At 35.7% G+C, this 18529-nt stretch overlaps 1 protein-coding gene across 1 annotated transcript in view; it reads right to left on the reverse strand.

Annotated features, from left to right (window-relative positions):
* Nucleotides 1–18529, reverse strand: part of FOXJ3 (forkhead box J3) — a 99331-nt gene that overhangs the window by 48596 nt on the left and 32206 nt on the right. Inside the window, exon 3 of the mRNA XM_081085585.1 lies at nt 13577–13651. Coding sequence (XP_080941711.1) covers nt 13577–13651 — 75 coding nt within the window. The remainder of the gene's footprint in view (nt 1–13576; nt 13652–18529) is intronic.

Below are 18529 nucleotides of genomic sequence, written 5' to 3' on the forward strand. Positions count from 1 at the left end.
CAGGCTACCAAGATAATACAAATGAGAAAAGAATAGTCCTTTGAGTAAATGGTACTGGGAAAGCTGGATATCCACATGCCAAAGAATGAAATTGAGCCCCCTCACACCACACATTAAAATTAACTGAAAATGGATCAAAGTCCTAAATGTAAGGACTAAAACTCTTAGAAGAAAAATACGTGTAAATCTTTATGACCTTGGGTTAGGCAATGGTTCTTAGATATGACACCAAAAACACAAGCAACCAAAAGAAAATTGATAAGTGCATCAACACTTAAAAACCTTTGTCAATAGACACTCTCAAGAAAGTGAAAATAAAACTCACACAATGGGAGAAAAATTATCAATTCATAGATGTGATAAGGAACAGCTATACAACTCCCTAATAAAAAGACAACCTGATTAAAAAATGGACAAAGGATATGAATAGACATTTTTCCAAAGGAGATCTGTGAATGGCCAGTAAGCACATCAGGGCAAAGCAAATCAAAATTGTAATATAATGAGATACCACTTCAAACCCACTGGGACAGCTATAATGAAAAAGACAAAATAAAAAGTCTTGACAAAAATGTGAAAAACTGGAAGCCTCATAATTGTGAGAATGTAAAATGGTTCTGCCACTTTGGAAAACAGTTTGGCAGTTCCTTAAAAGATTAAACATATGACCCAGCAATTCCACTCTTAGAGAAATGAAAACATATCCAAGAGACAATATGTCCATACAAGACATATATACACAAATGATCATAGTAGCATTTTTCATAATAGCCCAAGTGAAAACAACACAAAATGGCCCATCAACTGATGAACAGATATAATTGTTACATATTCATATAATGGCCATTTCATTCAGTCGTACTCCTACATGCTATAACACAGGTGACTCTGAAAACTTTATACTAAATGAAAGAAGCCAGACACAAAAGACCATATATCATTATGATTTCATTTATATAAAATATCCAAAATAGGCAGTCCATAGAGATGGAAAATAAATTAGTAGTTGCCAGAAGCCTGAGGGGTGGAGGGTGGCTGTTAAGTACAGAGTTCTTTCTGAAGTGAAAATGTCCTAGAATTAGATACTGGTTATGACTGCACAATTCTGAAAATATACTGAATTATATACTTTTAAATGGTAAATGTTATGGTATGTAAATTTTATCTCAATAACAATACTCTCTTAAGAAAAAACAGGAATCAAGAAGCTCTAACCTAATGCAGTAGTAGGCCCAACACAGTTAAAAGTCACTTGTCACAACGCAAAATCAGTGGGTACTGTCCAGAAAGAACTCAGGTCTCCTGATTTCTGGTTGTTTCCTGGCTTTACTTTGGACCGTATCAGTTTTTTATAAAAGTTCTCTTTAGTCATTAATGTCACAAAAAATCAAGCAATTCACCTACTTGAAGAATAAGAATTCCAAAGATACTCTCAGATTCAAAATATGTGAGTTAATGTTAAATTCTTGATCCCTGCCTTCCTGATCAAAAGAAAAGGTCTGAGTAAAAAGAAGCCAAATGACAATTTCTAGAACACCTAAGACCAGTCTTAATTTAAAACAGCAAGAGAATTAATGTACAATTAGAAATGTTTCTTTAAGAAAAAAACAACTACTACTTAGTTAACTAGGAAACATCATTCTTGTGATAAACATTAAGTAAGCATCTACTACTTATATGAGATATTATGAACATGTCAAAGACCCAATCCTTGTCAAGAAAAAACTCAGGAATGAGTGGAATAGATCAAAATACAGGTAGTACAGCTCAGCTGGTGTGGCTCAGTGATTGTAGCCCCAAACTAAAAATAATCCAAATGTCCACCAACAGATAAATATAAAAAAGATTGTGCATGAGTCTGGCTGTGTGGTTCAGTGGTTGAGCATCAAACCCATGAACCAAGAGGTCAATGGTTGGATTCCAGGTCAGGGCTCAATGCCCAGTAGGGGGCATGCAGGAGGCAGCAGATTGATGTTTCTCTCTCATCGATGTTTCTCTCTTCCTCTAAAATTAATTAAAAATATATTTTAAAAGATAAAAATAAAAATACAGGCAATATATCATTCAGGAGCATTAGCAGTGGTATGCTCAAAGAGTTATAGTAATAAAAAGAAAAGAGGTAAAAACAGGGAGAAAGAAAAGGTGAGAGGGGAGAAAAAAGGAAGGCTATCTCTTTTCAGAGTAATGCTGACCTTTGAGCTGGGTGGGTATTAAAGGATGAGTAAGATGGAAAGAAAGACTATTTTAGATACAATGAAGAATATGGGCAAAAAGATGAAAATATAAAACTGCATCATAAATGCAAGATAAATAGTGCAATATAGCTTGAATATAAAGTTTAGAGGTAAGAAGCTTTAGAGGTAAGAAGTTGAAAATGGTGTTTTTACCTGTGTACCAGGCAACAATGCAGAAAATGGAGCAAAGACAAGCAGAGGTTAAAGAAAGGAGACCAGTTGGAGGTGACAAAATAATCCAAGTTATTTATCATTAAATAATTTTTTTTAAAACTCATTTCTTATAATTACTTTGTTTTCACATAAAAACTCAGGATCTCAAAACATCAATGATATTAGATCAGGACAGTATCTTCTAATTATAAAAACCCAGTGAATCAGTGGCTCACTGTTTTGTATCTTATATCCAGGAGCTAGCTGGGGATAACAGACACCCCAATGTTCCAGCATCAAAGCAATTGGTTGAACACATCTCACCAATTATCTCTGAACATACACAGAAAAGATGAAATGGAAATTCTAGACTTAAATCATTCAATGATTGGAAAAAAGTTCACCAGATGTGCTTAACAACAAGTAGGACAGTCAAAGAGCCAGAGACCTTAAAGATAGATCAGTAAAAATTATTCAATTTCAGGAACAAAAGAAAAAGGGGGGAAATTAGTAAAGAAAGCCTCAATGACCTGTGAAACAAGGTCAAAGAGTCTATCATATTTTAATTGGATACTAAAAGGAAAGAAGAGAAAATGGGTCCATTGTTCTTAAAAAATAATAATGACTAAAAATATCCCAGATTCGGATGAAACCTCTTGTTACTGATCCTAAAAGAAGTCCCAAACAGAAAATATACAAGAAAATTAGAGATACGTCAAACTGTTTAAATCTAAATTTAAAGAGAAAATTCTTGATAGTTGCCAAAGAAGGGATTGAGTCTGGAGAGGGCACATTGCGTACAGGGGAATAAAAATATGACAGGTGACTTTTTACCAGAAATAGCGGAGGCCAAGGAAAAATCTTCAAAGTTCTGAGAGGTGGAGAAAACCCTGCAAACTCTTAAAGATTCCATATCCAAAAAATGTATTGTGAGGACAAAATAAAGACCTTTCCAGATAAACAAAAGTCTACACAATATGTTGCCTCAAGACCTGTACTACAAAAAATGCCAAAGGATACAGTAAGGCTAAAGGGGAAAGATATCAGAGTGAAACCTGGATTTACAGAAAAGGACATCAGGGAAGGTAAATAATTAGGAAAATATTTTCTTCAACATAATTTCCTTAAAACACTATGAACTGTTTAAAGCAAACAAAATAAATCCTAAGGTGGGATTTATGGTGTAAGTAAAAGTACAAGATATGACAACAGCACAAAGAAAGGGATGGGTAGATAAATGGAATTATACTGTTCTAAGGATATTTCAGGAAATAGATGGGAAGAAGAAACTAGTAAGTGGTATGAAGTGAAAGGTGGTATAACATTACCTCTAAACAGACTTTGATAAGTTAGTAGTTAAGCTACTAACTTGTTAGTACTATTAAGCTCTACAATGACTACTTAAAAATTAATAAAGGGAACATAGCTAAGAAGTCACTAGATGAAATAAAATAGACTATCTATATACTATTTGATTAATCCCAAAGAGTGCAAAAATGAAGCCACACAGGAACAAAAATTAAAATAGCAATCATACTAATAATCATAATAAATATAGACTAAGCACTCCAATTAGATTGTAGATTATTAGACTGAATTTAAAAAGCAAGAACCAATGGCTACATGCTGTTTATAAGAGACACACTTTAAATACAAAGTAATTTATAGACTAAAAGAAAAATACTAGAAAAAAATGTCATGAAGTTGCTAAGAAAGGTGTAGTGGCTATATTAATATCAGACAAAGAAAGCTTCAAGACAGTATTTTAAGTAATTAAGAATATTTTATAAAGATTAAAGTACAATTCAACAGGAAGATTAAACATACTACCATTAATATTAATCTGAAATGGATCACAGACCTACCGTAAATGTAAAATAAAACTATAAAAACCTACAAAAGAGAACAAAGGAGAAAATCTTTATGACTTTGGTTGATTTCCCAGACAGGACACAAAAGTCACTAATCACTAAATTAATATTTTCAAAATTCAAAATGTCTACTCTTTTTAAGGCACTATTATGGAAACAAAAAAGTCTGAAAAATATTTACACAATATAAATCCAAGAAAGGACATATCCAGAATATATTTTTAAAAACCTCTTAGAACTCAGTACTGATGACAACCAAATTTTAAAAAGAATAGCAAAGACTTCAAAAGAACCTTCAGAAGAGAAGATATACAAATGACCAATAAGCCCAAGAAAAACGCTCAACATCAATGGTCATCAGGAAAATTCACAATAAAACCGTAACAAAATACCACTTCATACCCACTAAAATGACTTAACTGAAAAAGACAGGTAATACCAACTATTGGCCAGGATGTGGAGCAACTGGAACTCTCACACACTGCTAACGGGAATGTAAGATACACAACCACATTGGGGAAAGGTTTGGCAATTACTTAAAATCTTCCATCTACGAAAGCAACTGTTCTATTACTCAAGAGAAATGAAAACACATGCCCATAGAAAACTTGTACAAAAATTTCCTAGTAACTTGTTTATAACAGTCCAAAACTGAAAATAATCCTCATGTCCACCAACAGATAAACCAGATAAAAAAGACTGTGCTATAGCCTGGCCGGTGTGGCTCAGTGGTTGAATGTCGACCCATGAACCAAGAGGTCATGAGTTCAATTCCCGGTCAGGGTACATGACTGGGTGTGGGCTCAAACCCCTGTAGGAGGTGTGCAAAAGGCAGCTGATTGATATTTCTTTCTCTTCGATGATTCTATCTATCCCTCTCCTTTCCTCTCTCCCTAAAAAAAAATCAATAAAAACTTATATTTTTAAAAAAGATTGTGGTATATACATACTTAGTAATAATAAGAAACAAACATATCTAATAGCAACACAGACATTAAACTGAGTGAAGCAAGCCAGACATAAATAGAGCATATACCAAATGATTCCCACTTAGGTGAGGAGTTCAATAATGTGAGGTTTATGCGAACTAATCTATGGATAAATCTAAGAACTTAAATAAATATCACTATCTAAAGATGGGGCCTGTCTATATAACTGTTTGAAGGATTGAAACAATGCATGTAAAATACCTAATCTATAAAGTAATATATAATGTAAACATTATTATTAATTCATATCAACAATTCTGGTACAACAAGCTAATGTCCTCCTAAAGAAAAAGACTACAATGTTTTGATTTGTAAAATCCCAAAGAAAAATCACAACTAGAATTGTATAGCTTTGAACACATATTCAAAATATGAATCAACAGCAATCTTCAACATATCCTAAAGCAATGATTAATTCTAGAGGAGAAAAACGTGGCACCCAATTAAAAACTAGGCAGCATTCTTAAATTACAAAATATTTTCACTTCAAATAAAGTACATTTTAATTATTCCAATAATTTATTTCTGATAGAAGTTTTGTCAACACAAAATATTCTGCTCTATCACACACTAATGTGACTTTTAACAGCCCCCAGATTAAAAATAGCCTAGTAAAAATGCTATTATCTGATTAAATACAAGTAAACCCAAGAAGCTAATACTAACTTCATATTGCTATGGAAAGCAGTCCCTATCATAAACAGCCTATCATTCCAAATGGCTAAATCTATAAATTTTATGTTTTAACTAACCTACTGCTCAGTGGTAAAGTGAATCATTACAGACTATTCTCTGCGCTTCCTTAGCTCTCAATGCACACCACTTCAGAAGCCTCAAACATAGTGTTTGGTGCCTTTTGTCCTGACTTCTTTGGTTTCATATCATGTCTCAATGTTGTTGTTATTTTTACTTTCCCAGTTTAGATTTGGCAATCCAGTTCTTAAGTTTTGGGGGGTTTTTTACCCTCTACCATGTTAGGATGCTGCTCCTGGTAAAATGCCCATAGGTCCAAGGCACAGCATTTGCATGCACCATAGATTGAGTGAACATATTTCCCAGTTTCAGTCTTGGTTTATAACTGTTGCCTAAGCATAATTAAGGATAACAACCCTTTTTATTCCCAGAAGTTTCTAGTTTAAACAGAAGGTTAATAGTCACTCTATTCATACCACAAAAATAGTCTTCGAACAGTAAAATATGAAGTACTTAAAAGCCAAGCAGTTTGGCTGGCTAATACAATGAATGCATGGACAAAAGCTATTCCAATGCCAGTTCAGGTCCCCAGAACATTCTTAGTTTTTATTACTTCTAAATATATTGATTATCAAATTAAGCTAAGTGTGCTCAAGAGAGATCATTAGGAAATTGACTCTTAATCAATGGATTAAAAACATGTAATTAACATATTAATTATAGTATAGTAAATGGTTCCTCTAAATGTTAAAAATAGTATGTTCTAATAAGCAATAGTTGGCCATATCTTGTTTTTATTTTTTTTAATATATTTTTATTGATTTCAGAGAGAGAGAAAGGGATAGAGAGAAACATCAGATGAGAGAGAAACATCAATTGGATGCCTCCTGCACGCCCTCTACTGGGGATTGAGCCCACAACCCGAGCATGTGCCCTGACAGGGAATCAATCCACTGACCTCTTGGTTCATAGGTCAACGCTGAACCACTGAACCACACCGGCCAGATCTTTATCTTGTTTTTAAATCATCAATGCCTTAACAGGATCCTTTCCAAAATTATTATTTTTAAATTGGAAATAAATAATGTTTTACTATATCGCAATTGATTTCTAAGAGTTCACCTATATTTAGTGTAACTCACAAAGCAATTCAGTATGACCATTATGTTATTAGTTTAGGCTAATTCAACATTTTCTTGTACTATCTCACTATATGTCAAGTTAATTACTGAGTCTAAGCTTAGAAGAAAAGGACTTGATAGTCAAATGAACTTATGACTGACAACAACCCCCATGTTCTTCAAATGGTCATTACTGTGGTATACCAATATAATGGAATATATGAAATAGAATGGCTTCTGATACTCAAAATATGGCTGAATTTCAAATGCATTACGCTAAGTAAAAGCAGCCAGACTCAAGAGGCCACCCACTGTCTGAGTCCCATTTATATGAACTCTAAAAAAGGCAAAATTATAGTTGCCAGGGTCTGGGGGTGGGGAAAGGGGCTATCTACCAAAGGACAATACTGTTCTATATTCTGATCATGGTTAGTTACATTGCATGGATTGTTAAAACTACTAGAATTATACACCAAAGAGTGAATTTTACCATATATACTTTTTTTTAAAAATTAACTTTGGGGCAAAACATTTTTTAAAAGTTTAGATCTGGAAAAGAAAAAGTGGCCGATCACAGAATGTTATCTCTCTTCATCAGGAAGAGAACAGAGAATCCGCACATGGGAATAACAGGCAGCTGTAACTAAACTGGTTTGCCTAACAGTGTATACCATCAGGGTTCTAGGTTGGCACTTATTTCTGTTTCTGCAGTGTTCTCTTTGCATCAGACCCTCATCTAACACAATCTTTCAAACCCTCTCTGAATGCTTCTTCTTATTCTCGACTTTCTAACTTTGGTTTGTCTAATGGACTGTCTCACATTCATAATCAACCTTTGCCTTAATATGCATTCACTGGCACCAATCCTTTCTTCACTCTTGGATCTCATGTTAGTATTTATCTCAATTCCCTTAATTCCTGATTCTATCTCAACTTTGTTCTCACCGGTCCCTCAGCTAAACTTGAGTATGTCTTCTTCCCAGCCTTCAATTGGGGTTCTTACCTACCATAAGTTAAAAACCATAAATGTTAGTAATTTCAACTATCCTTTAAGTGTTTCAGAAATGGCAAATTAACACCTCCCTTGGGATCCCCACCAATGTTTTTCTTCACTCCGATAAATATGATGTCCTTATTTCTGTCCAACCAAACTCTTGCTTATCTTTAAATTCTACTTAATGTTTGGCTTTATACAAAGACACAGATAAGAGGCCAACTTATTTCTCACAAAAATCATGCTCTTAATTTGACTAGTATTAAAATTACACATTTATCTTCCTTCTTCAAGGTACATACCTATTATTCCTGCAAAACTGCTCATCACTTAATGTTATATATTATGTTCCCTCAAACCTTTCCAATTTTTCTATATCTTTTCACAAATAAAGTGACCAAAACAGGATAGCAACAAATAATAGTCAATTTACAAATAAATACAATGCAATACTAACTTGACAAAAAAAAAAAAATACACTTTGAAAAAGAGATCAGTCAATTATGGTCCCTTATACTATGAGATAGGAGAGGAATAGAAAAAAAAATCACTATCTCAGAACTTCCAATAGGTAATTCTCTAGCGGTGACTTTGTTGTTTCCTTACAAACCAAGAGACCCCAAACTTCACAGCCACTAAGTTTTACAACCTTCCCAAACCCAGGCCAAAAATTTTATCCACCCCATCCCCTAAAAACAGGGGGAAAAAGCTTTTTACTATGAATTCACTATAGTTATCTCTCCCAGGACAAGCAGTTGCCTTCAGTGTCCTAAACTTCTTAGTTATCAATTTTATTACAGCCCATTGCTGCTAATTAATTGTTGAAACCATTTCCTACAACCCTTTATTTCCTTTAAAGTCAGAGTATCATTTTTATGAGGTAAGAGAGAACAAGATTGAGAAAAGATTCAGTGGAAAGCAAAGAAAGAGAACTCTATATTTTTAAACTAAATTTAGCTGATAGTATTTGTTTTTCAGTAATATGAGCAAAATATTTACCTTTCTTTAAGGTTAAAGTAACAGACATGTGAGTTGCATAAAGACTGTTAAAAAAAAAAAAAGACAAAAATACAGAAAGTAAAACTAATGAGAAAAGAGGAGACAAAAGAGAGGAATAAAGAAATGGATAGACTGCAGTATGAAGAAACAGGGTTGGAATCAAGGAAAGAGAAAATAGAAATCTGTCCTCCAAAAAGCAGCAATTATCAATGCAAAATATAATTTCATTTTGTTTGTGTTCTTTTTAAAGAAAACAATAATGTGGCTGTTTGTAAATGGATTGCAGAACTTTTATGACAACAGCTTCTAGGAAATGAAGGATTGAATCAAAAATAAATGGCCATATAAAAATATCTGTAATTCAACAATATTCTTCAAGCTTAGGCTAGCCTTCATACCGCTCTGGTAATACTTGGAACAGGAAGCTATACCATAAAAAGATGAGAAAGAAAATGCTGTATAAGCTACTTCTACCTCTCTCTCTTGGACCCATCTGGGTCATAGTAGCAGCTAGCAAAATCCTAAGGGGTCAAAGTCCACCCCATACCCAAAGATCAAAACTACTCCCACCCCACCTTGGCTCAATGGTTTTCTCCCACTGTGGTGAGGGTGGTTTTGGAAAAGCTCCTCAAATGCCAGGAAACACTGTAATACAAAAAGAAAAAACAATTCATAAGTACCCAAACTTAACTAACATTTTGGCCTCCCTCTCAAGGAAGATTGGCACAGTGGAAAAAGCACCAGTCTAGGAATCAAGAAACCAAATGTATTCTGCTTGTTCAGCATTCATTCTAAGACATTTGCTATACTCCAGGTGCAGAATGTAAGCCAGAAGCTGCTGATGGTCATCTCTGCTACTAAATGGGCTGAAATGCAGCCACCAGAAAAGCTAAGGGATGTAAAGAGACATGCCTGGTGAGAAAATTTAAGAACCAGACTCCAGTTCTTACTGCAGATATTTTCTCTCTTAAGTTGGTCTGTAATGGGCTTCTGTGACTTGCAAGTAAGTCTGGCCAATACACTTGGGTTCTATTTCTACACTGAACCTGGGTAAGTCATTCCTAATTTATTTGCTTTAGTTTTCTCTTATTTAAAATGGGCTAGATCTGAGGTTTTCAAAACTTTTTTTAAGCAATGGAACTTTTTTAAAATAAAATTTTATTTTTATATCAAAAATTAAAATGAATGTATCTTATGAGATTACATTTATTTCTGACCAAAATCAGTAAGGACAATGGATATTAAACTCTCACCTTGAGAGTGAAAATTAAAATGACTCTTTTAGTTTAAATGTACTTTACGATATTTACAATTATGACCAAAACCAATGAGAACAATAATGTGTTTTGATAAAAACAAGTTTAATATTAGAGACTAATGGTAAAAATCGAAAGCTTTTATTTACCTCTCAGGATTCAATTTACTTCCGTATTTTGTTTTGGTTGCACATCAGTAAGACAATCTTGATTCAAAAAGAATAGTTGTAAAGAGTAATATATGTCTTTCTACATCTCCCTTAACCCCATGGTATTAGTTGACTAAGGTGGAGAAAAGCTTTTAAGTTCTGCACAAAAGAAAACCTGACAGCAGGTTTTTAAAAAAAAAACAAAAACAGATCTCCAATTGGTTGAAATTTAGTACATAATGGAGGAGATGAAAAGAGTTAACCAAAGAACATACATGCATATATGCATAACCCATGGACACAGACAATAGCGTGGAGAAGGCCTGGGGTGGGGCGGGGGCTGGTGGAAGGGGATAAAGAAGCAGGAAATGGGTGACATCTGTAATACTGTCAACAATAAATAGCCCTGGCTGGAGTGGCTCAGTTGGTGGGGCGTTGTACTTTACACCAAAACGTTGCAGGTTCAACTACCAATCAGGGCATATGCCTAAGGTGCTGGCTCAATCCCCAGTAGGGGGTGTGCAGGAGGCAGCCAATCGATGTTTTGCTCACATTGATGTTTCTCTCTCTCCCCCTCCCTTCCTCTCAAAAAAAAAAAAATCAATAAAAAAAAAACATTTTAAAAATAAATAAATAAATAAATTTAGTACATAATATAGTTTTCATGTGTGGGTTTTTTAAAATGACTTAATCCTCTTTTAAAAATTAAATCTAAGCCACATGTTTACAGAATCTAATTAGTTGCTTTATAGAACTCTAATAAAATAGGTAATTCCTAAACTCTTAAGAACCCTTTCTGTCAGATTCATATATACTCACTGTCCATAGAAAATTGCAATGAAGTAAATATAAAAATTTGTAATTCCTTTTTTATAATAAGCCTGCTTTAAAGGATAGAAAAATTTTACCAATTCCTAGTCTCAACCCTAGAGAGTTATGAACACAGGCAAATAATAAACTAGGTCAAATAAGAAAACTATTATAATAACCTATTCAATCTTATTAAGAACCAACTTAATGGGCAAATCATAGTAGGTGCTATAAAACATTAGTTTTTTAAGAGTGCCTGCTTTCAATAGAAATTAATAACTCTCCATCTCTAACCTTAAGAAATTAGCCATCTAGCAAAGGATACGATATATTCATTCTCTTCAGTGCCACCAGCCACTGCACAAGTAACTGGGGCTAACAAGTAAACTATATACATACCTGAGAGGCCTAGTGCACAGATTTGTGCACCAGTGGGGTCCCTTGACCTTGCCAGTGGGGATCAGGCCGAAACCGGCTCTCTGACACCCCCAAGGGGTCCCATTGTGAGAGGGCACAGGCCAGGCCAAGGGACCCCAACGGCGCACAATCAGGGCTGGGGAGGGACCGCAGGAGGGCTCCAGGGCATGTCCAGCCTGTCTCGCCCAGTCCCGATCAGCCGGACCCCAGCAGGAAGCTAACCTACCAGTTGGAGTGCCTGCCCCCTGGTGGTCAGTGCACGTCATAGCAGTTGCTCTAACGGTCAAACAATTGCAGGGACAATTAGCATCTTAGACTTTTATATATATAGATGATCCCTACCCTCATAATTTAGACTTTAACCTAAGGACAGTAGATAACCAATTAAGATTTTAAACAAAGAGTACATATGATTAGGTTAACTTTTTTTTTTTTTTAAAGATCGCTGGCTACTATGTGAAAGTTGCTATAAATCAGAAATAAGTAAGTCCATGAAGAGAAAAACTAGTTAGGAACTGTTACAATGATGACAAAGTAACAGGAATTCAAAAGAGGGAACAACAAATTCATTTGTTGTGTGTGGGTGTGGGGGGGTGTTAGCCTCAGAGAAGTAATGTTGAAGCTCAATCTTAAAAGACAAAGAGTAGGCCAGACAAGTAGAGAAAGGGGACTTTGCGCATTAAGAGAAGACCATTTGATGGCCCTAGCTAGTTTGGCTCAGTGGATAGAGCGTCGGCCTGTGGACTAGAGAGTCCCGGATTCGATTCCAATCAAGGGCACATGCTCAGGTTGCGGGCTTGATCCCTAGTAGGGGGCGTGCAGGAGGCAGCCAATCAACGATTCTCTCTCATCATTGATGTTTCTATCTATATCTCCCACTCCCTTCCTCTCTGAAATCAATAAAAATATTTTTTATAAAAAGAAGACCATTTGAAAAGCATGTTTGAGAAACCAAGTAATTCCTTACCGTGGGTCTTGAATGGGGTGAAGCATAGCTAGAAAGGCAGATCAAGAAAAATATAGTAAAGGATATTTTATAAAAGAAGTATCTACAGAACACTGGGGAGTACTTTTAAGCAGGGTGATAATATGACCAGGCTTTCATTTTAGAAAATTTTTTCCAGAGACACTTAGCTTAAAGAAGATAAGAAGTGCAAACATCCAAACAAGAATGCATGCTTGCTAACAGATACACTGCCTCAAAGTCCTAATCTAATAATTTATCATGACAACCAAATAGGGTCCAAGCAAATACTGAGCTTAGAAATCAAGCAACTAGTACCAAGTTCAGGCCACACTGCAGTTGACAAGGCTATTGAAACAAACAAGTCTCTGTAGATAAAATACTAAAAATGTAATAACGGTGGCAGGAGATAAATGGAATGAAGAGGAAAAAACAGCAACTAAGAAAAGAAGGAAATTAACAGAAAAAACTTCAGGGTAAAAATTACTTCCAGTTCTCAATTACATACAAATCCACCTCTTGTATGTAATACTTAATAAAGTGTGGTTCCTAACAAGCAATTCAAAAACCAAATTTAATACATACACTTAAGAAAATAACCAAACAAAAACTAGATTAGAAACAGCAAACTATAACAGAGGACCAGCTCTATACTAGCTAGTTGCCCACTGTTTAAAAAGAAAGTTCTCCCTGCCGCTGGTCCTTAAAGCATACCAACTAAAATGGGGATACGGCGGGCAGGATAGGGGCGGGGTAGGTGGGAGTGGGCTGAAGGAGGACTTGCTATTTTCACAAATAGTCCTGATCAATGAACCGGAATGCTCTCGTTCCAATTATTTTTCTTGATTTTAACAGATATATCTTAGGTACAAACATGACAATAGATATAATGAAGAATCCAATTATTTTAAGAAAACAAATCCTACCTTTCCAGGGTCATCCTTGGATCGAGGCACTTTAAGGAAACACTTGTTCAGAGACAGATTATGTCGTATGGAATTCTAAAATTAAAGAAGAAAAACCATACAGTCACTGGAATCCAAAAACAAAACAAAAAACTTTAAAAAACAAAGTCAGAAATCTAAATATCTCTGTGCACTGGGATACAATTACAAATAGAGTAAGCTTTTTAAATGAGCTTCAAATTTAAACCTTTTTGATTTTCAAATTATGAATGCTACAAAGGAAAGCAGTTATTGAAAGTTTCTGGTGAATGTTACAAAATTCCAAATAATGGACGATATGTCCCATTTTAAATGTTTATTAAGAACTTTTAATGATGCAGGGAGATGCCTATGATTAATATTAAGTATTAAATGCTAAATATAAAATTATATACATATTATGACTTTGTGATTAATTCATTCATTCTTGGAAACAAGTCAAAATGCAAAATGTTAATAGCTTTTTTACATAGAATTATATGTGATGATTATTTTCCTCTTTTCTGCAGTTCAAATGATCTATAAAGCACATGTATTATCACTTTTTAATGAGTTAAAAATTCAAAACAAATAATTCCACTGCTCCATTACAAGAGCATATAGGCACCAATCAGGTTCTCACTGCAATCTATAAGAAAGAAAAACAGAAAGAAGACACTAACTACAAAGGGCTAGCAAGAACATCTAGGTTTCTCAATGTCGCAGGAAAAAAATAACCACCTTAGCCCTAGCTGGTTTGGCTCAGTGAATAGAGCGTCGGCCTGCGGACTGAAAGGTCTCAGGTTCGATTCTGGTCAAGGACACAAGCCAGGGTTGCGGGCTCAACCCCCCAGTGGGGTTGGTGCAGGAGGCAGCCAATCAATGATTCTATCTCATCATTGGTGTTTCTATCTCTCCCTCCCTCTCCCTTCCTCTCTAAAATCAATACAAAAACAAACAACACAATAACCACCTTAGATGGCAGGAAAATGCACTTGGAAAAAATCTGTGAAAGAAGAAATCTTTCATTAATAAGTAGGACTATGTCACAATTTTTAAAGAAAATATCCAAAGGCCATTTCTTCTTAATGAAATTCTCCAAACCTATCTTATTACCAAAACATCAATTCAAAACTTATGAATGGGAGTCCCCTTCTGCTTGGGAAGTAGATAGCTACCAAGAATGATGACCTCTCCCAAACAATGAGAAAACAATGGGTTAGTTCACTCCCTCCCCAAATCACACCTATCTGAACAGCCTTAGAAAGCTGAGGTTGCAAGGCAGCCCAGAAAATGAAATTCCTGAGAGGGATAAGCCCATTCAGTGAGAACGGGGACAAACTGTCTCACCTTTTGGCAGAGCCTGGGAGAAAGAGGTGACCACCATCTAAGAAATTAGCTAAAAGTTGAAAGTCGGAGCATGAGCTAATTTGTCAGTTTAAAGCAGGGCTGGGGAACCTTTTTTCTGCCAAGGGCCATTTGAATATTTATAGCATCATTCACTTAATATAATTCATTTAATATAAATTTATGTTGCTATGAAAAAAAGCTCCTAGACTTACTGAATTTTGAATCCTGCCTGTGGTAGCCTTGGCAGGGCCAGACCAAATGACTTCACAGGCCGGAGGTTCCCCACCCCTGGCAACAAGGTTCCCAGACACAAGAGAAGCTCCCATTCACTTTCAAGCTCTTCTCCATGCACCGTCACCATATGCTCACAAGAAAGACTGGGGAGGGGGGAGGGGGGGCAGGGGGGGCGGTTAGGAAAAGAGACCAAAGAAAGTCTCCTTTACTGCACAAAGTAGGAGACAAAGCCCCACCTCCTTCTATAGGTATTACAAAGCAAAAAACTTAAGGTAGGGGCAGCAAAATCTCTCACTCATAAGACTCTGGCAAAGACTGCTTCTAAGGAAGAATGGGGGGAAAAAAACTTCTGCCTGTAGGGAGGGATAGGAAACCCCTTCCCAGGACATAGGCAAAGATCTACTGCTGATGGGAGAAGAGTAGAAGCAAAATCCTTTTACCTCTGGGACAGTGCAAAAATACCTTAGCTGAGGGAGGGGCAGAAAATTATCCCAAAAGCAATTACAGATAGAAGGCTAGTCTGGCTGAAGGAAAGAAACACTAAAAAAGCCACACTCCCAAGTCCAAGGGCCTGAGTAAGACTGAAGCTGAATTAAAACATCAGGTAAAACCCCAACCCTACCAGTGAGTAATAAGCAGAAACAATCTGATAGAGAAGAGGTAGAAGTGTCTCTCAACCCTACCTGTAGCAAGATGGACAGAGACAACTAAAATCTAAAAAGAAAGCAGGAAAACTGAGAAAAGCCTACAAGCACCTAAGCCAGTGATGGCGAACCTTTTGAGCTCGGTGTGTCAGCATTTTGAAAAACCCTAACTTAACTCTGGTGCCGTGTCACATATAGAAATTTTTTGATATTTGCAACCATAGTAAAACAAAGATGTATATTTTTGATATTTATTTTATATATTTAAATGCCATTTAACAAAGAAAAGTCAACCAAAAAAATGAGTTTGCGTGTCACCTCTGACACGCGTGTCATAGGTTCGCCATCACTGACCTAAGCCCTCCATTCCTAGCCCAAAGTAATAGGAGCCTACTGCTGGAGAAATGTAAAGTCTGCAGTATACTGAGAACAAAGATATAAACAACAAAACCCATATCCAGTGCAAGTACTGATTGATTCAACTCCCCACAAAAATGACATGGGACGAAAGATGCTTGTCCATTTATAAACAGTATTTATAATACTATTTATCTCAGTCTCCTTCCTACACATCTATCTGGCACTCAATCAAAAATTTTAAGAGATAGAAAAGCATGGGGGGGGAAAACCATTGTCAAGAGATAAGAAACAAAATCCAATTGAAAGATGACTCAGGTGTTAGAACTATCAGATAAGAACTTTAAAATAACTATAACTAATATGTTAAAACTAGAGGCCTGGTGCACAAATTCGTGCACAGGTAGGGTCCAACCAGCCAGGGGGAGGGGCCAAGGGCGGTTGGCCAGCCAGCCCCATCCCGTGGTCGAACTCCCAGTAGAGGGGACAATTTGCATATTAGCTTTTTATTATATAGAATACCAAGTAGAAAAAAGTGGTAACTTGCATAAAGAGATGGGGAATTTCAACAGAGTTGCGGAAACTATAAGAAAAGAGTCAAATGTGAATGAAAGATAGAACACATGATCAAAGATCAAGAATTCCCAGATGGACTCATCAGTAGACTGGACACAACTATGGAGAGGTTCAGATATCTTGAGGATCAATCAATAGAAATCATATAAACTGACACACACAACATCATCATCATTATCATCATCCAAGACAGGGGTGGGCAAACTTTTTGACTCAAGGGCCACAATGGGTTCTTAAACTGGACGGAGGGCCGGAACAAAAGCATGGATGGAGTGTTTGTATGAACTAATATAAATTCAAAGTAAACATCATTACATAAAAGGGTACGGTCTTTTTATTCAATAGTTTTATTCCTTTCAAACGGGCGGATCCGGCCCGCGGGCCGTAGTTTGCCCACGGCTGATCCAAGACTATGGAACAATACAAGTAATCTGAGTCCCAGAAGGAGAGAAAAGAAAGCAATGAGGCAAAAAAAAATTTGAAGTAACAGTCAAGAATTTTCGAAAAATAACACAAGACATCAAATCACAGATGAAAAGAATTTCAGAGAACACCAAGCAGAATAAAAAATCCACACACTTATGTTCATTAATCAAAATGCTGAAAATCAAACTGAAAAGAGTACATTGAAGGCAGCAAGAGTAAAAAAGATTACATACAGAAAAATAAAGATAAGGATTATAGCAAGTGTCTCAAAAACTATGCAAGATAGAAGACAGAATGACATTTTTAAAATACTAAAATTTTTAAAACTGTCAATTTTATACCCAGTGAAAATACTTCCCCAAAATTAAAGCAAAACAAAGACTTCCAGACACACAAAAGCTGAAATAATTAATTGCCAGTTGGCTGGCAATTTTATAAGGAAGTTCTTTAGGAAGAAGTATGATACCAAGTGGAAACTTGTATCTACAAAAAAATAAAGAGTTCCAGAAATTGTAAAAAAGGAGGCAAATTTTAAAAAACACTTTTTCTTATTTATGCCTTTAAAAGATAACTGTTAACATAATTTATTATGGGGTTTACAAAATGTACAAGTAAAATGGATGCTATTGTAGCACAAAGGATGGGTCAGAGGAATTAAAATTATTCTATAATAAAAAGCTACTATGGCTAATTAGACCGAACAGCAGAACAACCAAACAGCAGAACGACCATCCAGACAACCATCTAGACGACCTTCCGGACGAAGCCGGGGCTGCGAGAGCCAGCCGAGGCAGCTGGGGCTGCGAGGGCCGAGCCTCTTGCACAAATTACATGCATCGGGCCTCTAGTAAAATTTATAAAGTTCTTCCACTATACAAAAAATGCTATATTTGAAGGTAGAATGTGATAAGCTGAAGATGGGTCTGGAAAACCCTAAAGCAATCATTAGCAAAATTTAGTTAGAGGTATAACAAATAAAATAATAACGGAGATAAATTGGAATCATATACTCAATCCAAATTGAAAAGACAATAAAAAGAAAGAGCTAATTAAACAAACTGAAGTGCATCGATCTACCTTAAAAGTTCAAGAAGGGGGTAGGGGTGAGGTGGAAATGAGATGGTCAGAAGAAATCAAGACAGTGTATTTTCTAAATGGTCTCAGGGAAAGAACACATCTCTAAAAAACTGAAATACTGTAAGTCTTTAAGGCTCTGCCCTATGTCCTTTTTTCATTTCTACATTTGCTACCTAGGCAATCTCATCAATAATCATGGCTTCAATGACCACCTATGACACTTAAATCTATCTAAATCTCCAAACTAGAACTTTCTCCCAAGTTCCTAAGATATTTTCAAACATCTACTAGA

Source organism: Myotis nattereri (genome assembly GCF_964212035.1).
Source record: "Myotis nattereri genome assembly, chromosome: 3".
Classification (NCBI taxonomy): Eukaryota; Metazoa; Chordata; class Mammalia; order Chiroptera; family Vespertilionidae; genus Myotis; species Myotis nattereri.